The sequence below is a fragment of the Hydra viridissima genome, unplaced genomic scaffold (genome assembly GCF_058129835.1).
Source record: "Hydra viridissima isolate aposymbiotic clone 2 unplaced genomic scaffold, HvirCarnegie_v1 scaffold_16, whole genome shotgun sequence".
Classification (NCBI taxonomy): Eukaryota; Metazoa; Cnidaria; class Hydrozoa; order Anthoathecata; family Hydridae; genus Hydra; species Hydra viridissima.
In genome coordinates, this window is record NW_028324315.1 from 2255550 (window position 1) to 2283280 (window position 27731).

Genomic DNA, 27731 nt, shown 5'->3' on the forward strand with positions numbered 1-27731 from the left:
GCAAAGCAGTTATACATTTTAAAAGCATTAAAAATTGCTGTAGGTACAAATGGAAACCTCTTTGTTAGTTCTGAATTATTATTACTACTAATACATCCTACATTAATTATTGATATATTGCAAAAATTTTTACCAATTGCTTTTGACACAAATTCTTTTTATAAAGAACATTTCAACCTTGCAGTTTTGTTTACCATCTTATTTTCATTTTGATTTTAAGTTCAAAATGGTTAACGTTAGAAAGCAAAAGAAAAGGTAAGAAAACCAAAAAGTTTAAAAGAGAGCGAGACGCTAATGTCAGAACACATTTTTAACCATATCAACATATTTGCAAAATCTTTAACGACTTCTCGATCTTCGTCGCCGACGTGGAGAACGTGAGCGTGAGCGCTTTATGGGTGGAGAGGGGGAGATAGATCGTGACCTAAATAGAAAAAAATAGTGCAAAATCAATTTTTTTTTGTTGATATGGTGGGAAAAAAAAATAATGCGTTCTAAAAGTAAACTTTCTTTTAGCAAGTTCTACCCGAGATTTATCACAAACAATCAGAACGTTGCAATATTAAATAAGCAAAGGGTCTTGAACTAACACACACATTATATGAGTCAGCTCAGGACTCTCATACTTTCATCCTCATTTCTTCTCAAACTTGCAGAGCTTTCAATTTGTGGGCAAAAAGTCGAAACTTTGGGAATTAGTTCAAACGGGGTTGTTTGAGATAAAAACCAGGTTGGTTGCCATAAAAAACTGATTGTTTGTGATAAAAATTTGATAAAACTTCAAGATAAATTTTCTGTAATAAGGCTTTATTATCTTATTTTTTGTGGATGATATTGTGCATTATGCGGTCCAAAAATTTAGGGAAATATCTTTATTGCAAAAAAATCAACAACAAATACCCTACCTTCCACGTTTGACCATGGGTCCGCTGGCAGCACCACCACCAACACCAGCACCACCACGTCTTCGTCCATAAAGTCTTCGTCTAAAAGATATGATTATTAACATTTATTGATATGTTATATTTATCAAATTAAAAAATTCTAAGAGTTAATTTCAAGTTTACCTCAACTCTCTGGATATTGGTTTTAGATGCATAAAATTGCAAAATCCACCTCGGGTGCACTCTCTAAAATAAATTTTAAGCTGTTTAAAAAATCATTTGGTTTCAAGAACCAATTAATTGACAGATTTTAGGAACAATATTTATTATCGTGCTAAAGCACAATAATATCAAGCAATTTAAATATCTTGATAGTTGGATATTTGCAAAAACTAAAAATTTTTTTAAAATTTATACAAAAATCATTATTATAAATAAGATAAAAATTATATTTCGTATGACTAACCCCATTTCATATTGGCGACAACAGGATTCCCTAAATAATGATGCAAAAAATTACAATTTAAAAGTTTTATTATAAATTAGCTTTTAAATAAACAATATATTCAATTTTAAATATATGTAAAATATATTAATTTGTATAATAATAATAATAAAAATAATAATAATAATGATGATAATAATAGTAATAATAATAATAATAATAATAATAATAATAATAATAATAATAATAATAATAATAATAATAATAATAATAATAATAATAATAATAATAATAATAATAATAATAATAATAACAATAAAGATGATAATAACAACAACAAAAATAAACATAAAAAAAAAACACCTTTTACTAACAAAGAACCTTTTAAAATATTTTTATAAAACTAAAAGAATTTTGATTTACCTAAAATCTGTTACAGGGGAAAGTTCTGCATATATTGGCTGCCCTGTAAAAGAATTATAAAATATGTTAAGCCTTACCTTATTTAAAATAAAAATAAGACTGCAAGACACCTTTTTTTTATTTTTGATAAAATTTTAATTCGAATGGCCAAATGAAATACTTATAGTCCAGCTGCAATGAATTAAAATTTTGAACTTAAACCAATGAAATTGAATTAAAGATTAACCAAACGATATCGCAAACAGCAAACTGGAATTTGAGAACGTTAAATTAACAAGCTTACCGCTTTACAGACAATTGATGAATGTGTTAAGTCTTAAAAATGAACAAAAATATTGAACAATGTTTTAAATTTGCATTTACAAAACAAAGTTCTCAATGGAAATAGAAAAACAAATTGAAATATAAGAAGCTTTGATTCATTCTAAGCATTTGAATTATAAATATATTTGGCAATAGACTTACCATTGTACCATCTATTGTTAACATTGTCTACAGCCTTTTCTGCATCTTCTTCAAATCGAAATTTAACATAAACATTACCCACTAAATGATCGCCAAGGTTATCACAAACGTTCATTTCTTCTATCTCACCGTACTAAAGATTTTTAACAACAAAAAAAAAAAATCAACTTTTGACACTGACATTTAAAACAGACCAAAATTTACAAGAAAAAATTGATAACAATGTATCTTTTTATCATTGCTATAACTATTATCAATATTTACATTTTATATGCATATCAATGTTTTATTATACTTTCAAGAACAAAAATCAAAGGGGAACAAGATACTTTTTGAGATCAAAATGTGAAAGTTTAATTTTGATGACTCAAATCAAAAAAATATAAAAATAAAACTTTAAACATTTTATTTTTAGAAGAAAATTCTTAAAAATAATTCAAAGTTTTGAAAATAAAACCAACTTTATTTTTTAATTTTCTTTTCAATTCTTTATTGCATTTGATTATTTGTAAATAATTCATTTCCAAACACTAAAATATATTAATAATTTCCATTAGGTAATTCCTTAAAAAATTATTTAGCAATAATTTATTCCAGCAAAACTATTATAGAAACTAAGTTGCATACTTTTGCCTCGAGTTCAAGAAAAACATCTTCAAAGAAATTATCATAGTGCTCTTGAGCTTCCACATCATTCATGATTGAAGCTAAAATTTTTAATTAAAAAGATAATTACTATAAACTAAAAAAAAAAAACAAACCAATAGTACTTATCAAGCAGGTTTTTCTGTCAGTTTTTCACAGAATATTTTTTTAAAAAAAATAATGGAAATAGAAAGAATTTCATTTTTTTGTTTTGATGCTTCTAAATAAATCCCATTTAACTAAAATGTCTGTCAACAGATCAACTGTTGCTAAGGTTTTCTTCCAATTATTTAACATGGTTTGAGGGTTACTTCAGACGCATCATGATTATGCCTGACTCACCATATTCAAGTTACTTTTAATCAATTTCTGTGTTATGAAAATAATTGACAAGTTAATGCTTCTAAATGCTATGCATAAAAAACCACTTGAAAGATCTATTGGCAAGATGAACTAAAGCAAATCACAAAACCTATATAAAATGAATTTGTGTCCTGGAGTGGGCATTATAAAGCCCAGATCTTAATCCATTCAAACATATTTGAGACAATTGAGAACCTAGAATGGGATCTTCATTAAGTTTATGACTCTATGCCATGACATTTTAAGACTGTTCTTAATGCAAAACCTACCCAAGTAAGTGCCAATGTAGTTTAATTATTCAAAAGTGAAAATTTTATCTTTTCTTATGTGATACATACTCACAATAAAACTATGGTAGGATAATCAGCAAGTAGAACTTGCAACTACTTATCATAAAGATATAACTGCTTATAAACTTATAACTATTTACCAAAAAACTTCTTACAGTTTAAAAGTTACAAAATTTAAAATGACAAAAAAAACAACAACAAAAAAAATTTGGTCTCACTTTTTTGCTATTGTATATTATTATAATATTTACAGTTTAAGACATTATTATATATAAGTATTATTATTGTAAACTAATTTTGTAAATCTGTCACAAATAGAGAAGATTTATGCACAAATGATGGTCTACTGATCTTGCTATGCTAGAAAAAAATGATGCATACTCAACAAATATCTGTGGATCATGTTGAATTACTTTTTAAAAAGATGACATAGGCATAAAAAAAGAAACCTGGCAATTATACTAAACTAATTTACTAAACTAAGAGACACATCAGGCAGAAGTTTAAAATAAGTATCAGAAACAGAAAATTTGTAGTCTATAAATCATGTCCCAGTATTCAGAAGATCTTAGGCAGCAAATATTTAATCCCTAATGTGTACACTTGAATTAACTTGAGCATGCTTTCACTTGCATAGATGGTCTACAAAAACCTTATAAATGCAGTTTAAGTAGTAATCAAAAATATTAGCAGACAAACTATTCCTTAACAGCATCAAGGCCAGATCACATCTAAGATGCCACAAAAAAAATCTCCATCAACAAACCAACAAAAATGTAAGTCTTATCTAGGATTTTCTCTTTTTCTTCTCTCTTTCTCTAATTGATTCTAAATCCATCAAAGTTAAGGAAATTGAATTTTTTTGAGATTTCTAGGATAATTTAAAAAAAAAAAAAACCCAACTGCTCCTTTAACAAGATGAAAAAAATTTCATTTCTACACAACAAGTCGATAATTACAAGTAGTGATTTATCAAGGTCATTATTAACGTAATTACTAATAATACTTAAGGAGGCTTGAGTTCCAGACAAATGAATTCTATATAATTTTTTGTTTGATTTCACTAAGATCAACTCAATCTAATGGAATTTTCAAGCTATTATAAATGGGTTACAAACTGCAGCAATTACATATTATTACACAGATAATTCTAAAGAATTGAAATCCTATGGCAGCAGTTGATAAGTACTTAGACCATGAAGAAGAGGTAGAAAAGATAGGAATAATGAACTTGATAACTGTTATATAATGCATATGGTTATCAACAATTTTCAAGTTCAGTTGAACTGTTTTAAACTTCACATATCTATGGTACCTAAGGGAGGTTGTTAGACAAGCAAATGTATAACAAACACATTCTCCTTGTTATACAAGAATGAGAAGCAACAAAAAGACAATGTGAACCCAGGACTTAAAAATTGATACTGCAGTGAAAGAAAAATGCCAGATTCTCAAGTTTCATGTAAGAAGTAGCTTTATCAACTATCTTTATTGAGATGGATTGTTACATCTTTGTCGTTTTTAAAAATATAGAAGTCAAATGTTTTTATATTTATAATTAAATTTATATTTTAAGTGTTTTTATGATTATAGTCAATATATTTTACATGTTTATGGTAAAGTTTATACTAAACTTTACCATAAACATGTAAATTATATTGACTATAATAATAATAATAATAATAATAATAATAATAATAATAATAATAATAATAATAATAATAATAATAATAATAATAATAATAATAATAATAATAATAGTAATAATAATAATAATAATAATAATAATAATGATGATGATAATAATAATAATAATAATAATAATAATAATAATAATAACAATAATAACAACAACAATAATAATAACAATAATAATAATGTTATAAATTAATCTCATATTTTATATGGAATTAAACTGGTAATAACATCTGGAAATCTTTCTACCATGTGTTACAGTTGTCATGATCAAATGATTATCATTACCAATGTCCTGATCACTGCAGTTATTTCTAAACTCCAACTGTGTCACTACTAAAGCACTTAACAGTTTTACTGCATTAGTCCAAAATTTGATATCTATTGCTTATCAGTTTTTAAATATTACCTGCATTGCTTTGACCAAACTCATTTGTTACAGCAAGATTTTGAGGATTTTGAAACATATTTTGAAGCAAAATGGTCTAAAAAATAAATAAAGTCTAAAATAAAAAATAAAAAATGGTCTAAAAATAAAAAATAAATAATAAAAATAAATAATAAATAATAAAAAAAAAAAAATAAAAATAAAAAATGGTCTAAAAAATAAATAAAGATAAACTTAAGACCATGTACTAATTGTATAGTGATAGTGTTTTATGTTATACTTTCAACTAATAAATGAACAAATATTGCTATACAATTAACTTATTGTATAGCAATATTGGGGCAGGTGAAAAAACCACGTTTACCAGCTAGACAAAATAGACATATAGAAGGTCATTAACAAACGACAGGAAAAATCAACATATAATAACCTGACTATAAGTAGGCTTATTGTGTAGGCGAGAACATTTGTCTCCATGTCGACATGCACCAATTTTGAAATAAAATGAACAGTTTACTCTAAATTAAAAAACATATAAAACAAGTTCATAAATAAATAAAGTATAGGTAAAAGAACTCAGTAAAAAAAGTTATGCATTAAATATATTGCAGTTAAGAAACGTTTCATGTGAGAAAAAATAAGTTTTTTAAATTGCTTGCAATACTAGCATTTATCTAAATAAAAGCCATTTAAATCATCTTAAAAAATTGAGTATTTTGAGAATTAACTTCTTATAAAGGCTGAGTAGCATATGGTAATTTAATAAAATCTCCTTTAGTTAAAACACTAAATGAAAAAGAAGAGAGAAGTGATGCAAAGCTGTATCCTATAGACTTATCAAAATTTTCTTTTTCTATCGCAAATATTATTGATATTATTTAGCAATTTGTAGCAAATTCAAAGCTTTACTATTGCTTCTTGTCAATCAGCTGTTTTACTATTGCTACTTGTTAACCAACTATTAGTTGCCCAGATAGTTAATAGCCAAACATGGACATTTGCAAGTAACTCATTGTTATGAAGAAAGTTTAACAAAGAGGAATTGGAAAATAATAAGATACTATTAGTTAGAATTATCATTACTGTCATTCTTCTCACGACTTTAACTCTTACATGCAAAATAATATTACATTTTAAAAACATTTTACTAGAAAATTATTGAATGCGTATATTAAAAAGAGTAAACTTATATTGCATTAGCTTTAGTTAAAAATGTCAAACTTCGCCAGTGATATTGATTTTTTTAGAATTAGATATTTTTCCTAACATGGATTTACTTTATTGACAATTCATTTATTATTTTGATTTAAACACGTCATAACGTATGGTTAAACGAAAATTGGTGATAAGAATATTTTGGTCCCTATAATACTTTATAATTAAAAGCTATCTTCATTACTCGCCTGAACAACAACAAAAACATTACTCTTTATCAAAGGCACTTACTTGTCTTTTTCAGTACCGAAAATCGAAGCAAGATATTCTGCCATTCTATCTTATGGCTATTAAAAACTGTGGTGTTTTAATTATTATCTTCTAACTATTTAACGTTTGTTAAAAGAAGTCTCTATTTATAGATAGTGAACTACATAAAAAACCAGGCAAAAGCAGCTTCACTTCACGAAGAATGTGCTTAAGAATGCACGGTCGCCGATTGCGCAGGCGCCCTAATATAAATGCTCTAGATCACTCCAGTAGTCTCAGTTGTCACCTCACATTTAAAGTTTCCTATCGTAATAAAGATTTTTAAAAAATCTTAACTGCAAAATATAAAAATATTTTGTATCTTTTGCATTAGTGGTAACAATATTTTTTAAATAGATCTTTACAAATCTCCAACTTGAGGCCCATTTGACCCTTTTTTGTTAAGAATTTAAACTATTATTTTTATTTCACTAAAAATAAAAGTTACTTCTAAAAATAAATATAGGCTATAGCTTAAATTAGAAATGGTGACTTTACTAAGGACGTGGCAAATTTCATTAGGAAGTTCGATAGCTAAATCGTAAAAGTATGACAATATTAAATCCGTGTTATGGTTTTACAAAAATATTAAAGTTAAAGCAGCATCAAATATCAGCGGTCTCACCATCATCTAACTTTTAACTTTTTACCAGCTCAACGTTGGGTCCTTACATCAACATTGGATCCCACCTGTCTTGTTACGAGTTTTTATAATATGAACTAACTCTCAAAATTATCAATCTTCTTTTTGTTGCTAAGTCATCTTTTGTTGAGACATCTTTAATAATTATTTTGCTGCTGAGTTATTTCTCTGAACTTCGACTGGATATTCTTGTATTTTAACTTTCAGAATCTCAAATTCTCTTTGGAGTTTTTAAATATAATTAAACTTGCTGGTTGATAAAATTTTGTACCACTTCTATAAAATTTACTGATCAATTAAGTTTAGTTGATGAAATAGTTATCACTAACAGTAGATTTAAGGAGAGGATGAAGGTTTGAAAAGAAGATGAAGAGGAAATCAGTTTAAAACTTTTCGCACCATCTTTATTTTTTTTACATTTTCTGGTATTTTTTTCATACCTCCCAAAACTCAAGTTATAAAAAGATATTGAATTAGTGAACTTTAAAGTCTCATGTGAGTTGTAAAGAAATATTCGTGTCACATAAATGAAAATTCACCTCTTTATCACAGATTATTTTTTAGTTTTTTCCCCCTGTAATCCTATTCCCAACCCAAGAAAATTTATTTATTTTTTGATCATCTTCCAACTATTGAAGTGCAACCATTCGTGGCTGGAAAACTTTTAAAGCTTTTTCTGATTACACTTTTTATGAAATAATGTAACAGGAGCTTTATATTTATACTGTAATAGTTATAACAAAATATAAAAAAATAATTTATAAAAAAAGCCATATGATAAAAATACTTTAAGATTGCAGACTGTCCAAAATATCACTTTTAACTGTAACCTAGTGACAGTAGTTTAAGTTTATAGCCTTTATCGGTGTCAGCAATTCGTACTTCACAAAGGAGGCTCTTCTTAACATCTCAATAGCAAGAATGTAAAGAGAAGAAAAACACGGAAAGGTTTTAACGATTTATTATAACAATGCTACCGAAAAACAATAATTTTCAGTGCAGTGAATGATAATAAAAAATTAAAAAATGTAATATGTTGCCATGCCAATCCATTTGTTCGACGAGCTAAGTATTTATTTACATTTTTAATTTTTGAATTTGTGACGTCATTATAAATATATCTATATATATATACACCCACGAACATGCTCGTGTACACATATTTATTTGCTGTACACAAAAGAAAATACGTTTACATTGACACAAACTAAAAATCTCGCTGACTTTTTTTTAAAACGACACAAAACGAGGGCATACCAAGCAATACGATAACATTAATTATTTAAGTACTAGAAAGTCAAAGAATAGATTATTGGTTGTTTAATTTGCCTTTGTGTTTGCGACGAAGCAAGCTTAAAACAGATCAATCAGGTGCGATTTTTTTGTTATAAAGTTTTTTTTTAAAAAGTTTTAATTGCTAGTTTGTTTTATTTTGTTTATATTTTTTGTTTTGTTTTCTGCCGTAAAACAAAACTTTGTTTTTTTGGCTTTTAAGCTTTTTAGTAGAAATAAGAAGTTCAACAAGAAGCAGCAAGATATTCGCGTCCACTTTTGGAAATGTGTAACCCGAGAGAAGCAAATCTTGCAGCGTATAAATCTTCATATATGAATGGATTTGGCATTTCGCTTGATGAGTCTTCTGGTTCGCTTGCCTACGCAACTGAGTCTGCATTAAAAGAAGAATTTATAAACAAGTTCATAAGTGACAACCAGCAACAATTATCAAAACCTCAAGTCAGAAAAACCATGTCGTGGTCAATCTCAAACCCAACCGTGCACAAAGAGAGAGATTTTTATCTCATGCCTTACGCGTGTGATGACATAAGAAAGTTTACAGGAACTTTTGTTAGCCGAAAACGAAGTGCCACACTACCGTTACGATATAATTCGACTCCGTTCCTTTCAACGTTATCGAGAACAATGAACTGTTGCTCAGATTTCGAGAACGGTTCTTCGATCATCGACGAAAGCAAAGATGAATGCAAAGATAGCGATGATTTACAAAGTAGTTATGAAGATCAAAACTTTACAAGACTTGATAAGTCGTAATTTTCTAAATGTAAGTTGCTTTTTTTTTTTAGAAAATCGAGCCAGAAAAAGGGAAACGTTACGTCACATTTTTTAGCACCCTAAAAAAGAAGCGGCGTTTAACACGTAAGAGAAGGGTCGTTTTATTGAAAACAAATCGCTTTGCGCAAAACTTTTTTTCTCCCACAGACAAAAGCTCACTTGTATCATATTCCAAAGAAATTTTCTTTCTAAAAGTTTTGTTATTGAAAATATGTGAATGAAAATTAATTATTTAGTAGAGAATATCGATGTTACATTTGCCACATTTCCGTTGCTTATCGGCTTTAATAAAAATAGAGGCTTAAAAAAGAATTCTTTTTAAATTAGCATAAACCCCGCATAAATTAAGCATAAATTAAGTTTATAAAGTTTTTAAAATTCAAACAGATAAACCCGTCTATAAATTTTATAATAAAATTATGAAACTTAAAAAAATTAGTTCGTATGTTCAAAGCTACTGTTATGTTTTGAATTCTATTCTATGCTTTTCTAAAATCTCTTTTGGCCCCCGTGTTTAATATCTCATTCGGCCCTCATTAGCCATTGCACCAAATATTTTCTCCAAGTACTCAAATAATTACGAAAAATTAATATGATATGGGGTGCTAAGGGTGGGGAGGGCAATGGGGGGGGGGGGGGATGATAAAGAATCATAGCTGTGTTTATTTTACGAGAATCAAGAGCAGTCGCTAATGCCTTTGAAGTATGTAAGAACTTCTTGATTTTAGTTTGCATAGCTTTATGATAACCTGTTGCAAAATGTATTCTTATGACGACTACATATGACAGAGCCTTTGATTTTTATTTACATTTTCGATAAAATCTTTAGGTAAGTTTAAAGATTGTTTGTGTTTTTTGTTGCCGCATTTAAAGATTTGGTTTTTGCATGAGGTGAATCGTTACGCAACTTTTTTTTTTTTACGACCAAAAGAAAAAAAAACTTTTCAAAGCATTTTTTAAACAAAATTATAAACCTTTGAAATATAAATAAAGAATACAAATAATACATAAGTAAGAATACAAAAAATCAACAGACATGTGATAGACGAGAAAGAAGGTTTCAAATAGCACGCATTAATTTTTTAAGTTTCTTGCGTCGGAAATTTCTTTGCCTAGAGCAACGAAAACGGAATATAAATCAAAAATACATTTATAAGAAACCATAACGTCATGGGTTTAGATTTTAATACGTGTTGTTCAATTATATTGAGCAAGAAACCTCCTAATTGTAAAGTAAAAACGATATTTTAACATCAGACTGATTAACACTCCATTTAAACTATGTCGCTATATGGGGGAAATCTACAATTATGTTAAATTATGTTAAATTATGTGGAAATCTTCTTACAAACAGAGTAATCCTGAAACACAAGCTTGGATTTTGTGTTTAAAAAAAAAAAAGTTCAAATCCTTTTTTTTTAAATTTTTCTCTAAAAAAAAAAAATAAATAAATAATTAAAATAAAAAACTGACAATTTTTAAAGTTTTTTTTTTGCTAAATCTTTAACTTTAAAGTTAAAGATTATTTTTTGAAGTTTGAACAACTTGGTCCCTTATTCAGGACACAACTCTGAAAACTCCATTGACAAGAAGAGAATAAGCTTCATTTGTAATTGAAATTCAAATTTACTTAAAAATTTAAGTCACATCGTTAAAAAACACTTAGAAAATATTTGATTGGTGAATGAAGTTGAAAATATTTGGTTGTTAAATGAAGTTGAAAATATTTGGTTGGTAAATGAAGGATTAAGATTTTTAATTTCGAGACTTTTTCCTGTTGCGTAACTCTTCGTATATCTGATCTTTTTGTAAAGACGACGCTTGTGACGTCGCAAATACCTTTATATTTTAGAATTACTCATTTTAACAAAGAAATATGCGACAAGCATATCTCTTTAATAAAGATGGAAATCCACGTCTGCTGGAAAATGGTTTAAAGATGTCTTGAAAAATTATATTATGTAATATTAGTTAATCAGCAAATCAGAAAAAGGAAAAAAAAAAAAGAAAAAGACTCCTTACGTTCATTTTATATTTCTAATTTGTTACTGAGACATTCATTTTATAGTTCTCTGCTTCATTTACTCATTCCTACTTCTGACCCAGTACTAGCTTACATAGAATCAGCACTCTAGACAACTTATCCATATATGTAGCCTACTAAGTCATTGTGGCATATTTTGATACTTGATCTTAAAGTATGCCACCATGATTTAGTTGGCAATATATATGGATATATGAATAGCATTTGGTAAAGAATGACATAGCCTTTTTTTAGAGATATTTTCCAAAAGATTCACCAAACTCTTTAATTGAGGATATGCTGGAGAGAAATAGAGATTGTACAAAAAGGTTTTTATCCTCGTGCTCTGACACTTGCTTGAACTCATACCGAAAAATGAACCTAATTATTACCTAATTAACAATTAAAACTTTGGGCATTTAAATGTTAAAATATGATCAGGTGTCATAAATGTTGTGAACATTTGTGACACCTGATCATACTTTAACATTTAAATGCCCAAAGTTTTTAATCTTCATATGTCCCTTCTATTTGCATTCTCTTTCCTCATCTCCGTCCACCCTCTTTCGTAATACATAAATCCGACATAAATCGTTATGAAATTTAGTAACATTTTTTATTAAAACTTACATTCTAAGAAACTCAAAAATCTTAGAAGGGTTTATTTGTACAGAATCATTTGACAGGGTCAACATACAAGTCTAGAGTTGATTCCACTTAGTTTTTAATCATTGAACACTGAAATTATCAGGAGACAAATTTTTATTTGGGGAATCTATTTGTGGTAAGAAAATCTTGTTTCTAATTAGTACTCTGACTATTATAGCATTCCTTTACCTTTTTTTTACTTCATTAACATTATCAAATTGCTTTCCATTTGCGTAAACCAAAAGAACCAAATTCCATATATTTTCAATAGGATTTAAGTCTGGATCATTTGAAAGGCCATTGAAAAAATAATCATTTTTTTTGTTTATAACCAATTTTTTGTATGATTTTAGCTCCATCGTGTTGAAAAATTGAATTTCTGTTACTTATTTTTTTTAAAGCAAGGTGACAAAATTTCTTTAAGTTGTGTTGTATAGTCTTCAGAATGTAGAGTACCTTTAACAAATACAATGTTTAATTTTCCTCTTCTTTTAAAAGCTGCCCAAACCATTAAACTACCACCTCCAAAATTACGTCTCAATAAATTTTTTTTTTCCTTTCTTTAATCATGCCAATAATACTGATAACAACCAGGTCCATAAATTGAACTTCTTTTCATTAGACCATACACCATTATTCCAATCTAACCTTGTTTCAATGCAATTTCTAGCAAGCTCAAGTCTAGCTTCTTTTTGTCTTAGAGTAATTGCTGGTTTTCTTTTTAATCTCTTACGATTAACTCGGTGATTAGTTTGAATAATGGCGACTAATGATAAAAGCACTTTTAATCTTCTCAGCAGTGATTGTTGAATTGCTTACTAACTCAAAAATTGCTCGTTGAACCCGTTTGTTATCATTTTACGTCCTCTTGTCTTCTTAAACACATTTTCGCTTCTTCCTTTTAGATAATTATGAACGGGAGTCTTCGATCTGCTTATATTTTTTGCTATTTCTCTTTCACTTACGTTCTTTGAATAAAGAGCATCAATTTTACCACGCTCGTGATCAGTGATCGTCTTTAGCTTTGCGCAATTTTTAAAGTTAAACAAGATAATCTAAAACGAATTTAATTTAAAAAAATAAATTGATACAATATATATAAAAAAAATTTAGAATAAAATTCAATTCAAAATGTTTTACAAAACAAAGTGGTTTTAAAATTTTGTCGCTTTGAACAAATTCACCATTTCAATTTTTTTTTATATAAGTCTAAATTTTTTAGATATTTATGCATATATGTAAGCTATATTTATTAAATATTTATTAGATTACATATTATTACCTAAAATAAAAATTTAAATGATAGTTTAATAAAGAAATCGTAAAATTTTATGAAGTGATCTTAACATTTTGACGCGGACCGTATGATGCCACTGTAACTCAGATTTAATCATTTCTTTATTTTTGGTCATTGACATTGTAACTATCAGCAAAGAAGTCGAGGGAATTTTTATGAAACAAAAATTACCGAACTCAGCTGAGAATTTCTGATTTTCTTTTATTGCACCTTTTCAGAATATATATTAATAGATAATTCAAAGTAATCTGCAACTTGGTATCCATTTTCTAATAGCTTATGTAAAGTTGCAGACATGTGCTACCAAACGAATTGATTTAAAGTTAGCTATGACATTATGATGTAATACAATTTAAAGGCATTCAGGTCTATACCACCCATACTGCTTTCAATAAGTGTTTAATTCTGAGGACTATATTGACATTACAACGCAAGTTGTTTGAGAAAATATCTCCGCTTGCTCAAAAGTCCTCCTGGCTTTTTGTCTCGTGCTTGTTTAAACAAAGCCTTGTTTAGATGTGTCTATAACTATATTCAGTGCTTCACTAAACTTAGTTTTCGTTAGGCCTTTTTTGTTCTCTAACTGAAAGTTTATCTTCTTTAGTTAATAAACCTAATTTTAAATTTTCTTATATTTGATCTGATTCCTCATGTCAAAAATTACCGAACGCCGAGTGAACATCAAGTTTATTCATTTTCCTTTGGCTAAGCAAGACATTTGGGACCTTATTGAATTAAACTGTTGTTTTATTTAAATGGGAATTAGAAAACTTCATGTGACATGAAACATGTGATATGTTTCATGCCACAGTTTTTGACCAAAATTTGCCGATAGGCAATTTTGGTCGAGAATATTTATACTTTGTATTGAACTCCCATTTTCAAATGCAATAAAGTATACAAAATTTTACAAATGCATTAAAGTATACAGTTGTATATTAAAAATTAGGAATTCAAGAGAAAGCATTAGGTCCATTCATGTGTGGTCGCTGTGGTAATTATTTGCAGGGATGATAAATAGATACATTTATCAAACTCTGGCTTGATACACCATCAAATGTATTTTTAGTTACATCATCAGATGCACCGTCAGAGCAATAATGATTCTTATTGATCTATCTTTACATCTTTAACAAATGATTTTAAGTAAAATATTGTATGTATTAAATTATTTTGGTTACAAATGCGATGCCAACAGCTAAAAAAAAGAATTATAAAGTATAAGCAATTTTTTTATAAATCATTTTAGCATACTCTCAGAATGTTAAAAAATTAAAAACTTAGCACTAAACCAACGTAAAAAACAAACTGTTCGTCACAAATCTCTTTTGCAGACAATTAGATTGCCTTCAAGGCATGTTCAGAACTAAATCTTTTAAAGAATTAAAAGTTGTTGAAGTTTTTCCAGTTCCATTTGGCTTAAATAGTCATATAAAACAAAAATATTAGCTCTGTTCTTAATTTTAGTGGACGATTTAATAAAAATTGTAGAGAAAAAATGGTTTTAACCCGGCAGCCAAAAGACGTCTTTTAGACTATCTAAGACTACTCTAATTTGCATCTATCATGGATGCGTATAAATATACTCATCCATGTATCCATCCAGACGTATATTAGGCAACGAAAAAACGTCTAAATACAAGGATTCTATTAATGTCCCATTGTAGACGCAAATTAGATGTATAAACTGGATTAATACACGAATATCTTTTTTCGGTTAAGTATAGATGTATTTAAGATGTCTTTTATAGATCAGTTATAACTGAAAAAAAATTTTTACTTAACAAAAAATTAATTTTACAAAACACCATTGTAAATGACCGCCATTAAGAAACGTGCATCTAGAATGACGGAAACTCGTTTCTAGAAATAAATAAAATAAAAGAAGTAAAAATTTATAAGTAGCTAAGTTTATACTAATCTATGTACGGCATAAGTCATAATGATAATCATTTTTAATGACTTTTAAGTAATAAAGTTGTATGGTATTATAAATTACTTGCTAATACAACGAAATATTTTCATGGTTTCAGTGCATAACATTTTACTAAAATGATCATGATCTAAAAGATAAAAAGTTATTATTAAATTGATATATTTATAAAAAAGTAACATTTAATATAAAAATCTAAAAGATGAAAATATTATTATCGATATTTTTATTTGTAGATTAAAATATAATTTTAATATAAATGTGTGTTTTTATAATAATATATATTTTAAATAACGCCAAAAGCTGCTTAAGTGGTAGGCTGGCGTTATTAAGAAACACTATATATTATTATAAAAATATTATATTATTATTATTTATATAATAATATTATATAATATTATTATAAAAATTTAGTCGAGAAAATTAGCAAAGACGACAGTGAGAGGTAGGTAAAACAGATAAATTGATGATACATTTTTAAATTAACTATCATTATTGTTATAATTATTATAAGTTTATGTTATAATTATTATGAATTATATGAGTTTCCATCATTCTAGATGCACGTTTCTTTAATGGCGGTCATTTACTATGGTGATTTTGTAAAATCGATTTTGTTATTATTATTGTTATAATAATAATTATTATTATTATTATTATTGTTATTATTACTATAATAATAATAATAATAATAATAATAATAATAATAATAATAATAATAATAACAATAATAATAATAATAATAATAATAATAATAATAATAATAATAATAATAATAATAATAATAATAATAATAATAATAATAATAATAATAATAATAATAATAATAATAATAATAATAATAATAATAATAATAATAATAATAATAATAATAATAATAATAATAATAATAATAATAATAATAATAATAATAATAATAACAATAATAATAATAATAATAATAATGATAATAATAATAATAATAATAATAATAATAATAATAATAATAATAATAACAATAATAACAATAATAATAATAATAACAATAATAATAATAATAATAATAATAATAATAATAATAATAATAATAATAATAATAATAATAATAATAATAATAATAATAATAATAATGATAATAATAATAATAATAATAATAATAATAATAATAATTTTATTTTCTTCAGATGGAAGATGAAGAGGGGAACAAAGAAAAAGAAACTGCTTAATAAGGTTTGTACCAGAAAAACTTGTCATATTTTCTATCTTTGATGTTTTATAAAATTTAACAACAAACCGAATGAAAATTTATATATAATTCATGTAAACAGATTTTTTAATAATTCTACATGTCTTTTATAGCATTAGTACATTTACTGACATGCATTTATTTACATGCGATTATATATTATATTTTAGATACCAATGACGTGGAACAGCGAGTTGGCGGACTCAATACAGAACTATAGTTTTTTATTGTAAACCTTTGTTTTTTAATCTTGCTCAATAAATTTCAACAATATGAACCTACTTGTTTCTTTATTTGTATAAATTTTTAAAGGCTTTTTAAAGTTAAGTCATTCGGAAAAAAGATATCTAAAATGTATCTAATGTTCATCTAAAAACTGGTCTAAAAGATGTCTGAATTCACGTCGTAAAAGAACGCTAAATGGATGTCTATCTTATAGATGTCTTTTAGATACATTTTACTTGATAAAAGTGCTTCATTTTAAATGCATAAAAGATGCGCAATAGACATCTATTTTATTTACTTTTTATTTAATAAAGTGCATTTAAAAGACGCTTATAAGAGAGGAGTCTATTTAGCGTTCATTCACGACGTGAGTTCAGACGTCTTTTAGACCAGTTTTCAGATGTATATTAGATGCATTTTAGAAGTCTTTTTGGCTGCTGGGAACACTATTTTAAATCTTTTAAAAATAGTTTCTATTTGCACATCTTTCTAAAAAATAATCAGTTATTGAAAATATTTAAATACAATTGAGATATAATTAGATGCAATTAGTTGTAGCAGATTATTTTGTTATGTTGTGCAATATTAGCACAACATACTGGTATTTACATAAGTTATATATACGACTTGATAAAATATTGAAAATATTTCATTTATTATTATATAAGCTGAATATATTATTACATATTCGTTATATATTAGTATATATTTTTGATTGATACCAATCCAAAACTAAACATATTGGATCAACATTGGATTTGTATTAAATAAAACCGTCGACATTCACCACGCTTTTACATAAATTATGCCAATTTTATTTCAAAAAAAAAAATTTTTTGAAAAAGATTTAAAAATAATGTTTATAGAAATAAAATTTTACAAAAAAAAGTTTGAATACGAAATTCAATGAAAATTATTTAAAAGGTACTCTATGCTTTAAAATAAAAGAAACTGATTTTGCGGAACCATAGTATACCTAATTTGCAGATTTACTTTCTTTGATTTAAGCAGGTAGCTTAGAAAACAAATTTCTGAATATCGGGCTTTGAATTAATATTATTAAGATCTTTGTTTAAGCAATTTTTTTAATTCAATGTGTTTTGTTACATAACGACAAAAAAGTCTTTAACTTTTTATCAAAAAACCTCAATATATATATATATATATATATATATATATATATATATATATATATATATATATATATATATATATATATATATATATATATATATACATATATATTTCTGGTGTGCTGCTAGCGCGTTTTAGACGTCTAAAGCAGAAGGCGATTAAATCGAGTGATGTCATACATACTCACTGACAAACAGTCTTTCGAGCGTCTGAAGGGTTTAAACAAATAATTCCCTTAGACTTAATTTTGGCGGAAGAGGGAGGAAAGAGAGGATACTCTTAATGAGAGGGATTATTAATTTTAATGAGGAGCTGAAGACAATTTGCGGGTTATTCACAAGTATATACGGTATTTTAAAATCAATATAAACAAAAAATAAAAAACGTGCTATCTGGAGGAAATATCGTCTATCATTAAGATGTTTAACTAACTCTCTAATGAGCCATTTGCGAATGACAACTACATTAGTGCGCTTTGAGAACAGAAATAAAAAGGACTTCTGGCATACAGGCTTTAAAATCTGCGAATATCAAGAGTGAGCTGAGTAAGTTTTGATTTTTGTTTTGTTTTGAGTTTTACGAGACTTTGTCACTTTATAGCCGAGGGACAAAAAAATTTTAAGAAAAGAAAAAATTCTAAAGAATGCTAATTTTAATTTGAAAACTTTTTATGTTATTAAATTAACTTATAAAGTTTTTGCCATGTTTGCTTTAATTTACAAAATTTATACAGTTATGTTAATTTATAGAATTAATGAAATTAATTCTATAATAGAATTAATGAATTCATAAATATTAATAGAGTTAAAATAAAATTCATAATATTAATAAAAATTCATAAATATTAATAGAATAAAATTAGAATTAATGAATTCATAAATATTAACATATAAGAATGGTTCCTACAGGCTTCCAGTTACTGCGTTCTTCTTTCCCGGACTGTTGTTGTATTTTAGTGGTGGTTTGAAGTCTGACCTTGTGTGTAAAGGAGGCAAACAAGACCTGTGCCTTAAGTTTTTTTTTTTAATTTTACTATCATCATTTTGTTTATAGTACGAAAATGAACAAAAGAGGAAGAATAAACAGTAAAAAGGACAGGAGGCCCCATACCGTGATTACTAAGTTGCGAACTCCGATGAAATCTTCTAGTGGTGATTATGCAGTGTTTAATCAATCTAATTTTGTAGATACTGACAACAAAAATGTTAGTGATGTTAGCCGCGCTCATCATGTTTCTTCTCCTTTTTTTTCTTCTTCTTTCTGTTCTTCTTTCTTTCCTTCTTCTTCTTTTTGTTCTTCTTCTACTACTAATACTACATCTACTACTACTGCATCCACTACTACCACTACTTCTTCTTCCTTTTCTTCTTCTTTAAAATTCAAAAGAGAACCAAAACGCTCTCGATCAAGATCCCCTTTGGCCAACAGGTTTTTATTACATTATTTAACATATATTTAATTCAGTTTTATTACATTTAATTTAGTTTTATTACATTTAACTCAGTTTTATTACATTTAACTCAGTTTTATTACATTTAACTCAGTTTTATTACATTTAATTCAGTTTTATCACATTTAACTCAGTTTTATTACATTTAACTCAGTTTTATTACATTTAACTCAGTTTTATTACATTTAATTCAGTTTTATTACATTTAACTCAGCCTAATAAAACTATGTGATGATCTGTTATTCAATTTCATTTCAAGGATACTTCAACTGTTTCCATGCAGCTCCTCCCAAGTTTTTCCTCTTGAAACTGCACGTAAGGAAAATTGTTTTGGCTAAGGCAGTTTATTTTTAACATTGATTTTGAAAGCTACAATAAAGGGTTATTTTAAGCTAAATTTATGAAAGTGACTTTTTTTTTCAATAGTTTTCCTATTTTTTTAACTAATAGAGTTTCAAAGAACTGTTCTAAACTCTTTGGAAGAGATTACAAGCTTCATGACCGAAATGCGTGAAAAAAGATTGGTGAAAAATGTCACTAAAAAGTTTACACCTCTTTTGAGCAAAGATGAATATGAAATAGTTGAAGAGCAATTAAAGGATGAAAACTTCCGAAAAAATTTGGTAATTTCATTGCTGTTATGTTTTTAATGAGCATTCTGCTCATTAAAAAAAAAAAAAAAAAAAAATTCAAAAAAAGCTTCTAACTTGGTATTGTTCTTCCCATATAGATAAAACAGCTGTCTGAAATTGGGGGTGCAGATGGCAAAGATGCAACCTCAAAAATAATCGACAAAGTCTTTTCCGTAAAGCTGCAGTGTAAAATGAATATGATGGGCAGTGGTGGAAAAATACCATTTGAAAAATCTGAGTTATGGAGAGTTGTAATTGGTAAATATACTTTTTTCTTCAGACTCAGAAATTTGAAAATGTTAGTTTATGTAACATTTCGTCGATAAAGTTCTTTACTAAATGTTTTTGAATTGCACAAAAGAAACTGTGTGAAATCAAAGAACAAGTTGATATTTTATATGATGGTATTTTAGAGACTTGTATGGATTTATGAGCGAGTATAAATTGAATGCAAAAATTTAATAAGGGGAATTACTAATAGAAGAAAAGATGTTGAATTGCAACATCATTTACAGCGAAAAAACAATATTGAAATTAAACAGAACTGAGAATAATGATTATTTTTAGTAACTATTTGTTTTATTTACTATGATTGTTTATCTACTTTATTTAAAGATGCTGTAAAAATATCATTTCCTGATATGAAAGAATCCAAAATGCGAGATCGTGTAATGGTTAAGTTGAAGAATGCACCTGGTCGAAAAGATGCTTCTAAACACAAATAAAATTTTTACTCTATGAAGCTAAACTTGGGAACGACGATAGGAAAATCCAAGCTCAAAAAGAATCTACAAAGTTTTTCTCAGCAGTTTTTGTGTAAAATGAATATTTAAAAGCGAAAAGACTAAAATCGGCTCAAACGGAATAAATATTTTCATAACTTTTTTTTTTTTAAAAAAAAAAAATCGCTATTGGCAAGAAATCTGCTAAAATCGATCAATCCAAAATACATTTAATAACTTCAAAATTTTACATAATAATCTAAAAGATATTTAGCTTTCGCACCCCCCCCCCCCCCACTAATACGAACCTCCCTCTGTTTTTTTATTGTAGATAATGAAAGATCATCCTCCTAAAATAAGAAAACGTATATAAAAAACTTTAAGACCAACTTAATGTACTCTAAACTCAATCTGAAAAAGATAAAAAATCGCAGGAAAACACTAACATTCGCCATTTTTTCAACTTGATGACGAATTTAAAAAAGCATTACAATTACATGCCCGGTTTTACGGCTTGATTGTGGAATTATTTCCGCCAGGGTTTGCATTGAAATCAAGCGTCCAAAATTACCAGAATAGATTTCTTTTGTTTGAACTTTAAAATCTATTACTAATAAATTTAAAATGGCAATTTCTAGAAGACCTACAATCCTTGAGTTTGATAGCATTACAATAACTGAAATTAGCCCTAAACACTAACAGGCGCATACATTGATGCAGAGATTTCGGGTTATTTTCTATAGCCATGACCTGCCCTAGATGTAATATTCAATGAAACGAGCAAAACTATAATCGCAGTATTGATGTGAAGATTTGGCGCCTCACGAGAAAACAATTATAAAAGAACAATAAACATTAGAGTTTGATGTTTCTGTGAACGATCTAAGCATGAATAATGGCAGATTCTTGGAATTAAGATTCATAAATTCTGATTCATAACACAGGCCCACAAATCATGACAAGATACCACCGCTTATTTGTCAGAGTTCATGTGGGCACAACGTTTTAAAGAACACTCTTACTTTTATTTTTGGGATCAAGCTTCAATCAAGCTGTGCATGATTATGTAATTAAATAACAGCAACAGATGCTTATAAATATAATAGATATTTGAAAAGGAAAATTAACTTAATGTAAAGGAAAAAAAGGCAAAACAAAAAGTTATTGAATTATTAGTTTTTCCAGTATTTTCTAAACAATCATTTCATTAGCTGCTAAATTAAACTTAAAGTTTAAGAATTTAAACAGTGGTGAAAACCATCTTTAATTTCAAAGTACTTTGACTTTTTAAATTCTTCACGCATTGGAAAAATGGCGAATATTAGCATTTTCGAACAATTTTCTAACTTTTTCAGATTGACTTTAGAGTTCATTAAGTTGGTCTAAAAATATTGCTTTTTATACATTTTCTTATTTTTGGAAAACGATCTTTCATAACTTGTAATAAAATTAGAGGTGGGCGGCAGAGGAGGGTGGTGGTGGTGCGAAAGTTATATACACGCTGTCTTTTTTTTTTTTTTTTTTGTTTTTATCAGAAACGTGTTTATAGGAAACAAATACTAGAAGTGCCAAAATTTTAAGAAATTTTTAGTACTAAGTTACTTTTCAATAAGAAACTTATTAAGAGATCGAGGAGAGTTTTTTGCTTTGTTCAGGGAAACAAATCTGAGGTGTGTATTATATTTAATAATATTAATAGAATTCAAGTCATTTGAGTTGGCAGTAAAACATTTTAACGTGCATGTTAACACGTGTTTTCAAATTTTATTTTATTTATTTTTTTTCTCTCTTTTGATAATCTGAAACTTAAGAAACTCTTAAGAAACTTTTATTACTGGAGCCGTAAAAAACTGTACTTTCAGTACTGGAGCTGTAAAAAACTGTACTTTCAGTACTGGAGCTGTAAAAAACTGTACTTTCAGTACTGGAGCTGTAAACCCTTAAAATAAGAAACTTTCTAGTACAAACCCATTTGCTTGATTTCTTACAAAAAAAAAAAAAAAAAAAGACATGTGGCGCAGTATTTTATTCATGGAATACAGAAAAAAAAAAAGAGTAAAATTTTACATTTCTTAAAACAACAAAATTTAGAACCCATTACAAATCTCTTTAAAAAAAACATGCTTCGTTGTAGAGCGTAGTGTTGCAACTTAGATTCGTGCACGACACCATTTCTAATTGGAATTCTTTTGTACAATTTTTGCATTAACTTTACTTCTTTCGATCTTTTTACATGAGGTTGACTTTTCTTTTAGAAAAAACTCCTCATCTCATTCTCCATTTCCTTTTTCTTACTCTTATGAAATGCTTTATACTTGTTTCAAGCTTGGATTTTTCATTTTTATCCAAGTTTTTGAAAGGTTAGTACGGGTCTAAAAGATAATATACCTTTTTTTTTTGAAAGATAAATGTCAAAACAGCGTTTTGTCTTTCCTGCGAAACCAGGATTTGTAGAATTAATGCCTTTCTACAGTTAGCGATTAAATTGTAAATGTGCACTAATTAATATATTAGCTGATGCATTAAATAATTTATAGAGTTTTTATTAAAGTAAAGAGAAGCTAAATCATTTTTAATTTTAGCTTTTCATTTAGCATTTTTCTTTTTATTATTTATTGCTTTTAATACATTTAAAAATCATTTTTATTACTTATTCTTATTATCATATTTTTAAATGGTTTTTTTCATTTATTAATGTTATTATTTATCATTTTTAATATTTACTATTTTCTTTTCTTTATGAAAAATACATAATGATAATCTATCAATAATAAAACTTATTGAATAAAAAGAACGATATGGTTTCCAAATGCTGGCACAAAAACAAATTTCTTCTTTCGCAATTTGACACTGGTGAATAGGCCTTTTTTTGACGTCAGAGCACACGCCACCGTAACTTTATAAGTTCGTTACGATTTTATTATTTTTGTTTTGTATTTCACGGCTGAAAAAAGTAAAAACTCAATTAATAAGAATGTCAGTTAGTTCAAGTATCAGTAAAAGTAAATGTAACAAATGTCGAAAGTTTTTGAGAAACTTTGATATTCTTCAAAGACTTGCAGAGAAGGACTCTTTTTTCCAAATATTTCCTTTCGTTGACACCCTCAAAAAATTTTAATGCGGTTGAGTCCTCTTGTTTTGGAAACCAATTGTACCCTTACTATGTAGAAAAAAATCACTCTATTTCAAAATTCATTGCTTGCTCTATCAAATACAAGCGTCACACCAAAAGTAGGTAGTTAATTAGAGATGATCTTAATGTGAGATAATCTTACCGCGGAGATCATCTTACTGTGGAGATAATCTTAATGTGAAGATAATCTTAATGTGAGCTAATCTTACTGTGGAGAAAATGTATTTGTTGGAGTAACATTTAATTTCATTTTTAATAGTCATTGAAATTTAAAATTTTTATTTCTCATAAGTTTTAGTGTTCAAGGGCGTTCTTTAGTTAGTAATAAACATAGTATTTTAACTTTTAATGATCACTTTTTCAAACGAAGAGATTTCTCATACTCACAATCACATCTATGATTACGAAAATAAAAATAATTTCACATCTATGATTACGAAGATAAAAAAAAATTTTAAACTTTTCTTTCACTGAAAACTAATGCCAAATGTTTTTGATGAATGGTCTTACTAATAGAAAATTTATTAAATATGTAGGTGAGTATACGTGGGCTGGGTAAAGTGCAATTTGGAATGCAAACTGGTTTAATGTTTCACATAAACTGGCGCACAATGCTTCAAGTTGGTTCGTATTTTGATATTCAACAAATGTACGCCATTTAAATGTGAACTAGTCAAATATTTATGATTTGTAAACTACACTACCCCGATAGTTGTTTTTGATTGTTATGGAGGTTTTGAGTCAATCGATCCCTTCTTCAAAACTGATTTAACTGGGCGAGTTATGCAACACTAGAGGAATACCACCAGAAGTAACATTAGAGAAATGTCACCAGAGGTAACATTAAAGAAATACCACCAGAGGTAACATTAGAGAAATACCACCAGAGATAACATTAGAGATGTTAAGCAAACTTAATAACTCTAAATATACTTTTCAGTTGAATTTAATTTTAGAGAGAAGTTGTATTGAATGTTTGACGTTTAAAAAAAGATAAGTTGACCTTCTAAAAAGAGAACAGTTTGTTCAGGAGAAACTCTTAAAATACAGGAACATCGTGACATTTTAGTGATGTGTGGATTATTGTCAATAAAATATCTATTTCAATGGGGATTTGCATTTCGGGAAGATTAAGGTTTGTATTACAAAGATAATTATAATAAAAATCCACACATCACTAAAAACTCTTCTATTCTCAACAGACAATAATTAACCGAAAAAGAAGGAATAAGTACAATCAATTATGAAGTCTAAGCATCTTGGTTTAGACCTTAATTTTTTTTTTGCTTGATCTTCTAGAACAAGCTTTAAGTAGCTCCGCAAGGTTCATAAAATGAACTCGACGTTAAACTTGTTGAAAAATTGTTGGAAGGATTTCCAACTTGGTGTAACAAAGTGGTGCAAAAACTTTTTTAAAAAATTGAAATTGTAAATTTTGTAAAATTTTGAAAATCGTAATTTTTTAAATTGTTTTTAATTAAATTGTTTCCTGCATTAAATAGGATTAATTACGTTTTGGAAAAGTATAAAATGTGTTGTAATTGATAGTTGAACATGTGATGAGACCAGTAATATGGATTAATATTCGCCAAATAACTCGTCATTTCCCCCATTATAAGAAGCATTTAACGTAATTTTATAGTCATTTAAAAATTTAAAAATAGTTCTAAGTATTTTCATAAACAATTTTATGAAAAAGTTACACGTGAAACAACGAAAAATATAAAGTTAAAACAAAATCTTTTGTACTTAATTTGTGTTGTATACATATTATAAATATATGCAAATTTTTTAAAATTTGAGTTCACTTTTTTGGAATGGACTAAATCCTACCCCTTTAGTATGATCATGGACGTATAAGAGATGGATGTGCAACTCATTGTTTTACATCAAAGAGGCCGCAGAAAGCAGCAAGTTATGCGAGTTTCCAATAAACGTAGTCCTGTAGCTATCGCGATAATAATTATGTAAGTGATAAAAACATTATAACATAAGCCACAATACGTTTCAGTCTTGGTTCTCATTTATATAGATAATAGTTAGTAAATAATAGAGATAATAATTAACAGAGGTTACAATAATTCTTGTCAGCAGTACGAAATAATTACAAAATGAAATCTTTGTATTGATCTAAAAAGTTAATACTTTATGCTGCGTGACCAACGTCATAAATGAAGCCTGTATAATTGAGTTTGTGAAGTAAATTACCAAAGTTCCACCAAAAAAATAAGATAATCAGAAAATTGACGGAAAGATAGAGGTTTCACTTGCCAGAAACACCTAAAGCGAATAAAATCATTGAAAATAGATTCTGCTCGTCCCCTGATGTTTTGAACCAAGGGGAAGAGTTTTTTAAGCGAAGACAAACGTCAATGGGCTGGAAAAAAGAAGAATGATTTTGTAAAAGCGAAAAAGTATACATATATATATATAAAAGTACGTTAATAAATTTACAACAGTATAACTCAGAATAAAACTATTATATTCATCTATATGTCTAACAACCGACATATAGATAAATATAATAGTCCTCTGGGTAATATGCTGCAATCGTCAGAAGATGTTTATGACATACTAATCTACCATTTTTGGAGTGTTAAAAAATAAGATTTTTGGTATGAAACAAAGATCAGAAAAACAGAAGGCAAGAAAGATTAACAATCTCGTCGTTTTCTGTTTCGTGACGTCAAAATTAAATAATAAAAACGCATTTGTTTAAAAACGTGTTTGGGTTTGTCATTTTTTTTATTCCATTCAATCGTTAAAATGTTCTTGTTACAGTCGACGTTTTTTAAATTTTCTGATTTTTTTCTGATTCATACCGATAATCAGTTTTTAGATTTTTTTTTTCGAATTTTAACTAATCTCTGGTTAAAATTTTGCTGTTATATATTTTATTACTAAAGTTATAATTCAGCAATAACATTGTATCATATATTATTTTAAAAATTTCAAATCTTTTCAAGATAACTTTAATTTAGATAAAAATATAAAAATGTTTTAAAAACAAAAAAGTATTTGGTTTTTCGGTTTTTAAACGATTAATAACAAATAATAACGAATAAAGTATAAACTTCTACATCAGTTATTTGAAATAAATCGAATTAAAATTAGTTTTAAAAAAAGATTAAAACAAAATAATTTAAGGTATCTTGTATACCTTACCTTATTTTGTTACCTTATCTTTACCTTACCTTGTGTACCTTACCTTGTATAGCTTACATTATTTTTTACTTTATTTTTACCTTGTCTAATGTGCCTTACCTTATTTTGTTATAATCTTCTGCTGTTTTCAAGCCTTGCAAACTTCACATCATTTCCATGATTTCCGCAATTAAATTTTACTATAAGTAATTGTTGTTAACAACTAAACACGTTTTAATGACGATTTTAAATAATTTTGTAAATAGTATATCTATAGAATTTTTAAATTCATTAATTTTATAAAAAATAAAACTGTAAATTGTAATTTGCTGCAAAAGTGGCTAATCATTCAGTGGGGTTTTGTAAATCGTGGCTAAATCAATCAATTAA

At 27.1% G+C, this 27731-nt stretch overlaps 2 protein-coding genes across 2 annotated transcripts; one reads left to right on the forward strand and one right to left on the reverse strand.

The window, feature by feature from the left end:
• Positions 1 to 60: 60 nt before the first annotated feature.
• Positions 61 to 7254, reverse strand: LOC145181083 (splicing factor U2AF 26 kDa subunit-like). Its single transcript, XM_090073987.1, has 10 exons — positions 7045 to 7254; positions 6029 to 6116; positions 5620 to 5695; positions 2845 to 2924; positions 2218 to 2350; positions 1753 to 1795; positions 1351 to 1380; positions 1068 to 1130; positions 906 to 986; positions 61 to 424 (listed from the first exon to the last, which is right to left on the reverse strand). Exons 1-10 carry the CDS (start codon positions 7086 to 7088, stop codon positions 340 to 342), a joined length of 723 nt encoding a protein of 240 aa, XP_089930113.1. The 5' UTR covers positions 7089 to 7254; the 3' UTR covers positions 61 to 339.
• Positions 7255 to 18386: 11132 nt separating this feature from the next.
• Positions 18387 to 21211, forward strand: LOC149877306 (uncharacterized). Its single transcript, XM_090074290.1, has 6 exons — positions 18387 to 18805; positions 19314 to 19688; positions 19970 to 20025; positions 20161 to 20333; positions 20441 to 20600; positions 20958 to 21211. The coding sequence occupies exons 2-6, from the start codon at positions 19321 to 19323 to the stop codon at positions 21065 to 21067; spliced, it is 867 nt and encodes a 288-aa protein (XP_089930416.1). The 5' UTR covers positions 18387 to 18805; positions 19314 to 19320; the 3' UTR covers positions 21068 to 21211.
• Positions 21212 to 27731: the final 6520 nt, after the last annotated feature.

Coding starts and splice junctions, on each gene's coding strand:
- LOC145181083 (XM_090073987.1), bottom strand. CDS start 7,088: ATGGCAGAATATCTTGCTTCGATTTTCGGTACTGAAAAAGACAA. Junction 1,796..2,217: donor TAACAATAGATGGTACAATG/GTAAGTCTATTG, acceptor ATTCTTTTACAG/GGCAGCCAATATATGCAGAA. Junction 425..905: donor CCCATGGTCAAACGTGGAAG/GTAGGGTATTTG, acceptor TTTTCTATTTAG/GTCACGATCTATCTCCCCCT.
- LOC149877306 (XM_090074290.1), top strand. CDS start 19,321: ATGAACAAAAGAGGAAGAATAAACAGTAAAAAGGACAGGAGGCCCCAT. Junction 20,334..20,440: donor AAAACTTCCGAAAAAATTTG/GTAATTTCATTG, acceptor CTTCCCATATAG/ATAAAACAGCTGTCTGAAAT. Junction 20,601..20,957: donor GTTATGGAGAGTTGTAATTG/GTAAATATACTT, acceptor CTTTATTTAAAG/ATGCTGTAAAAATATCATTT.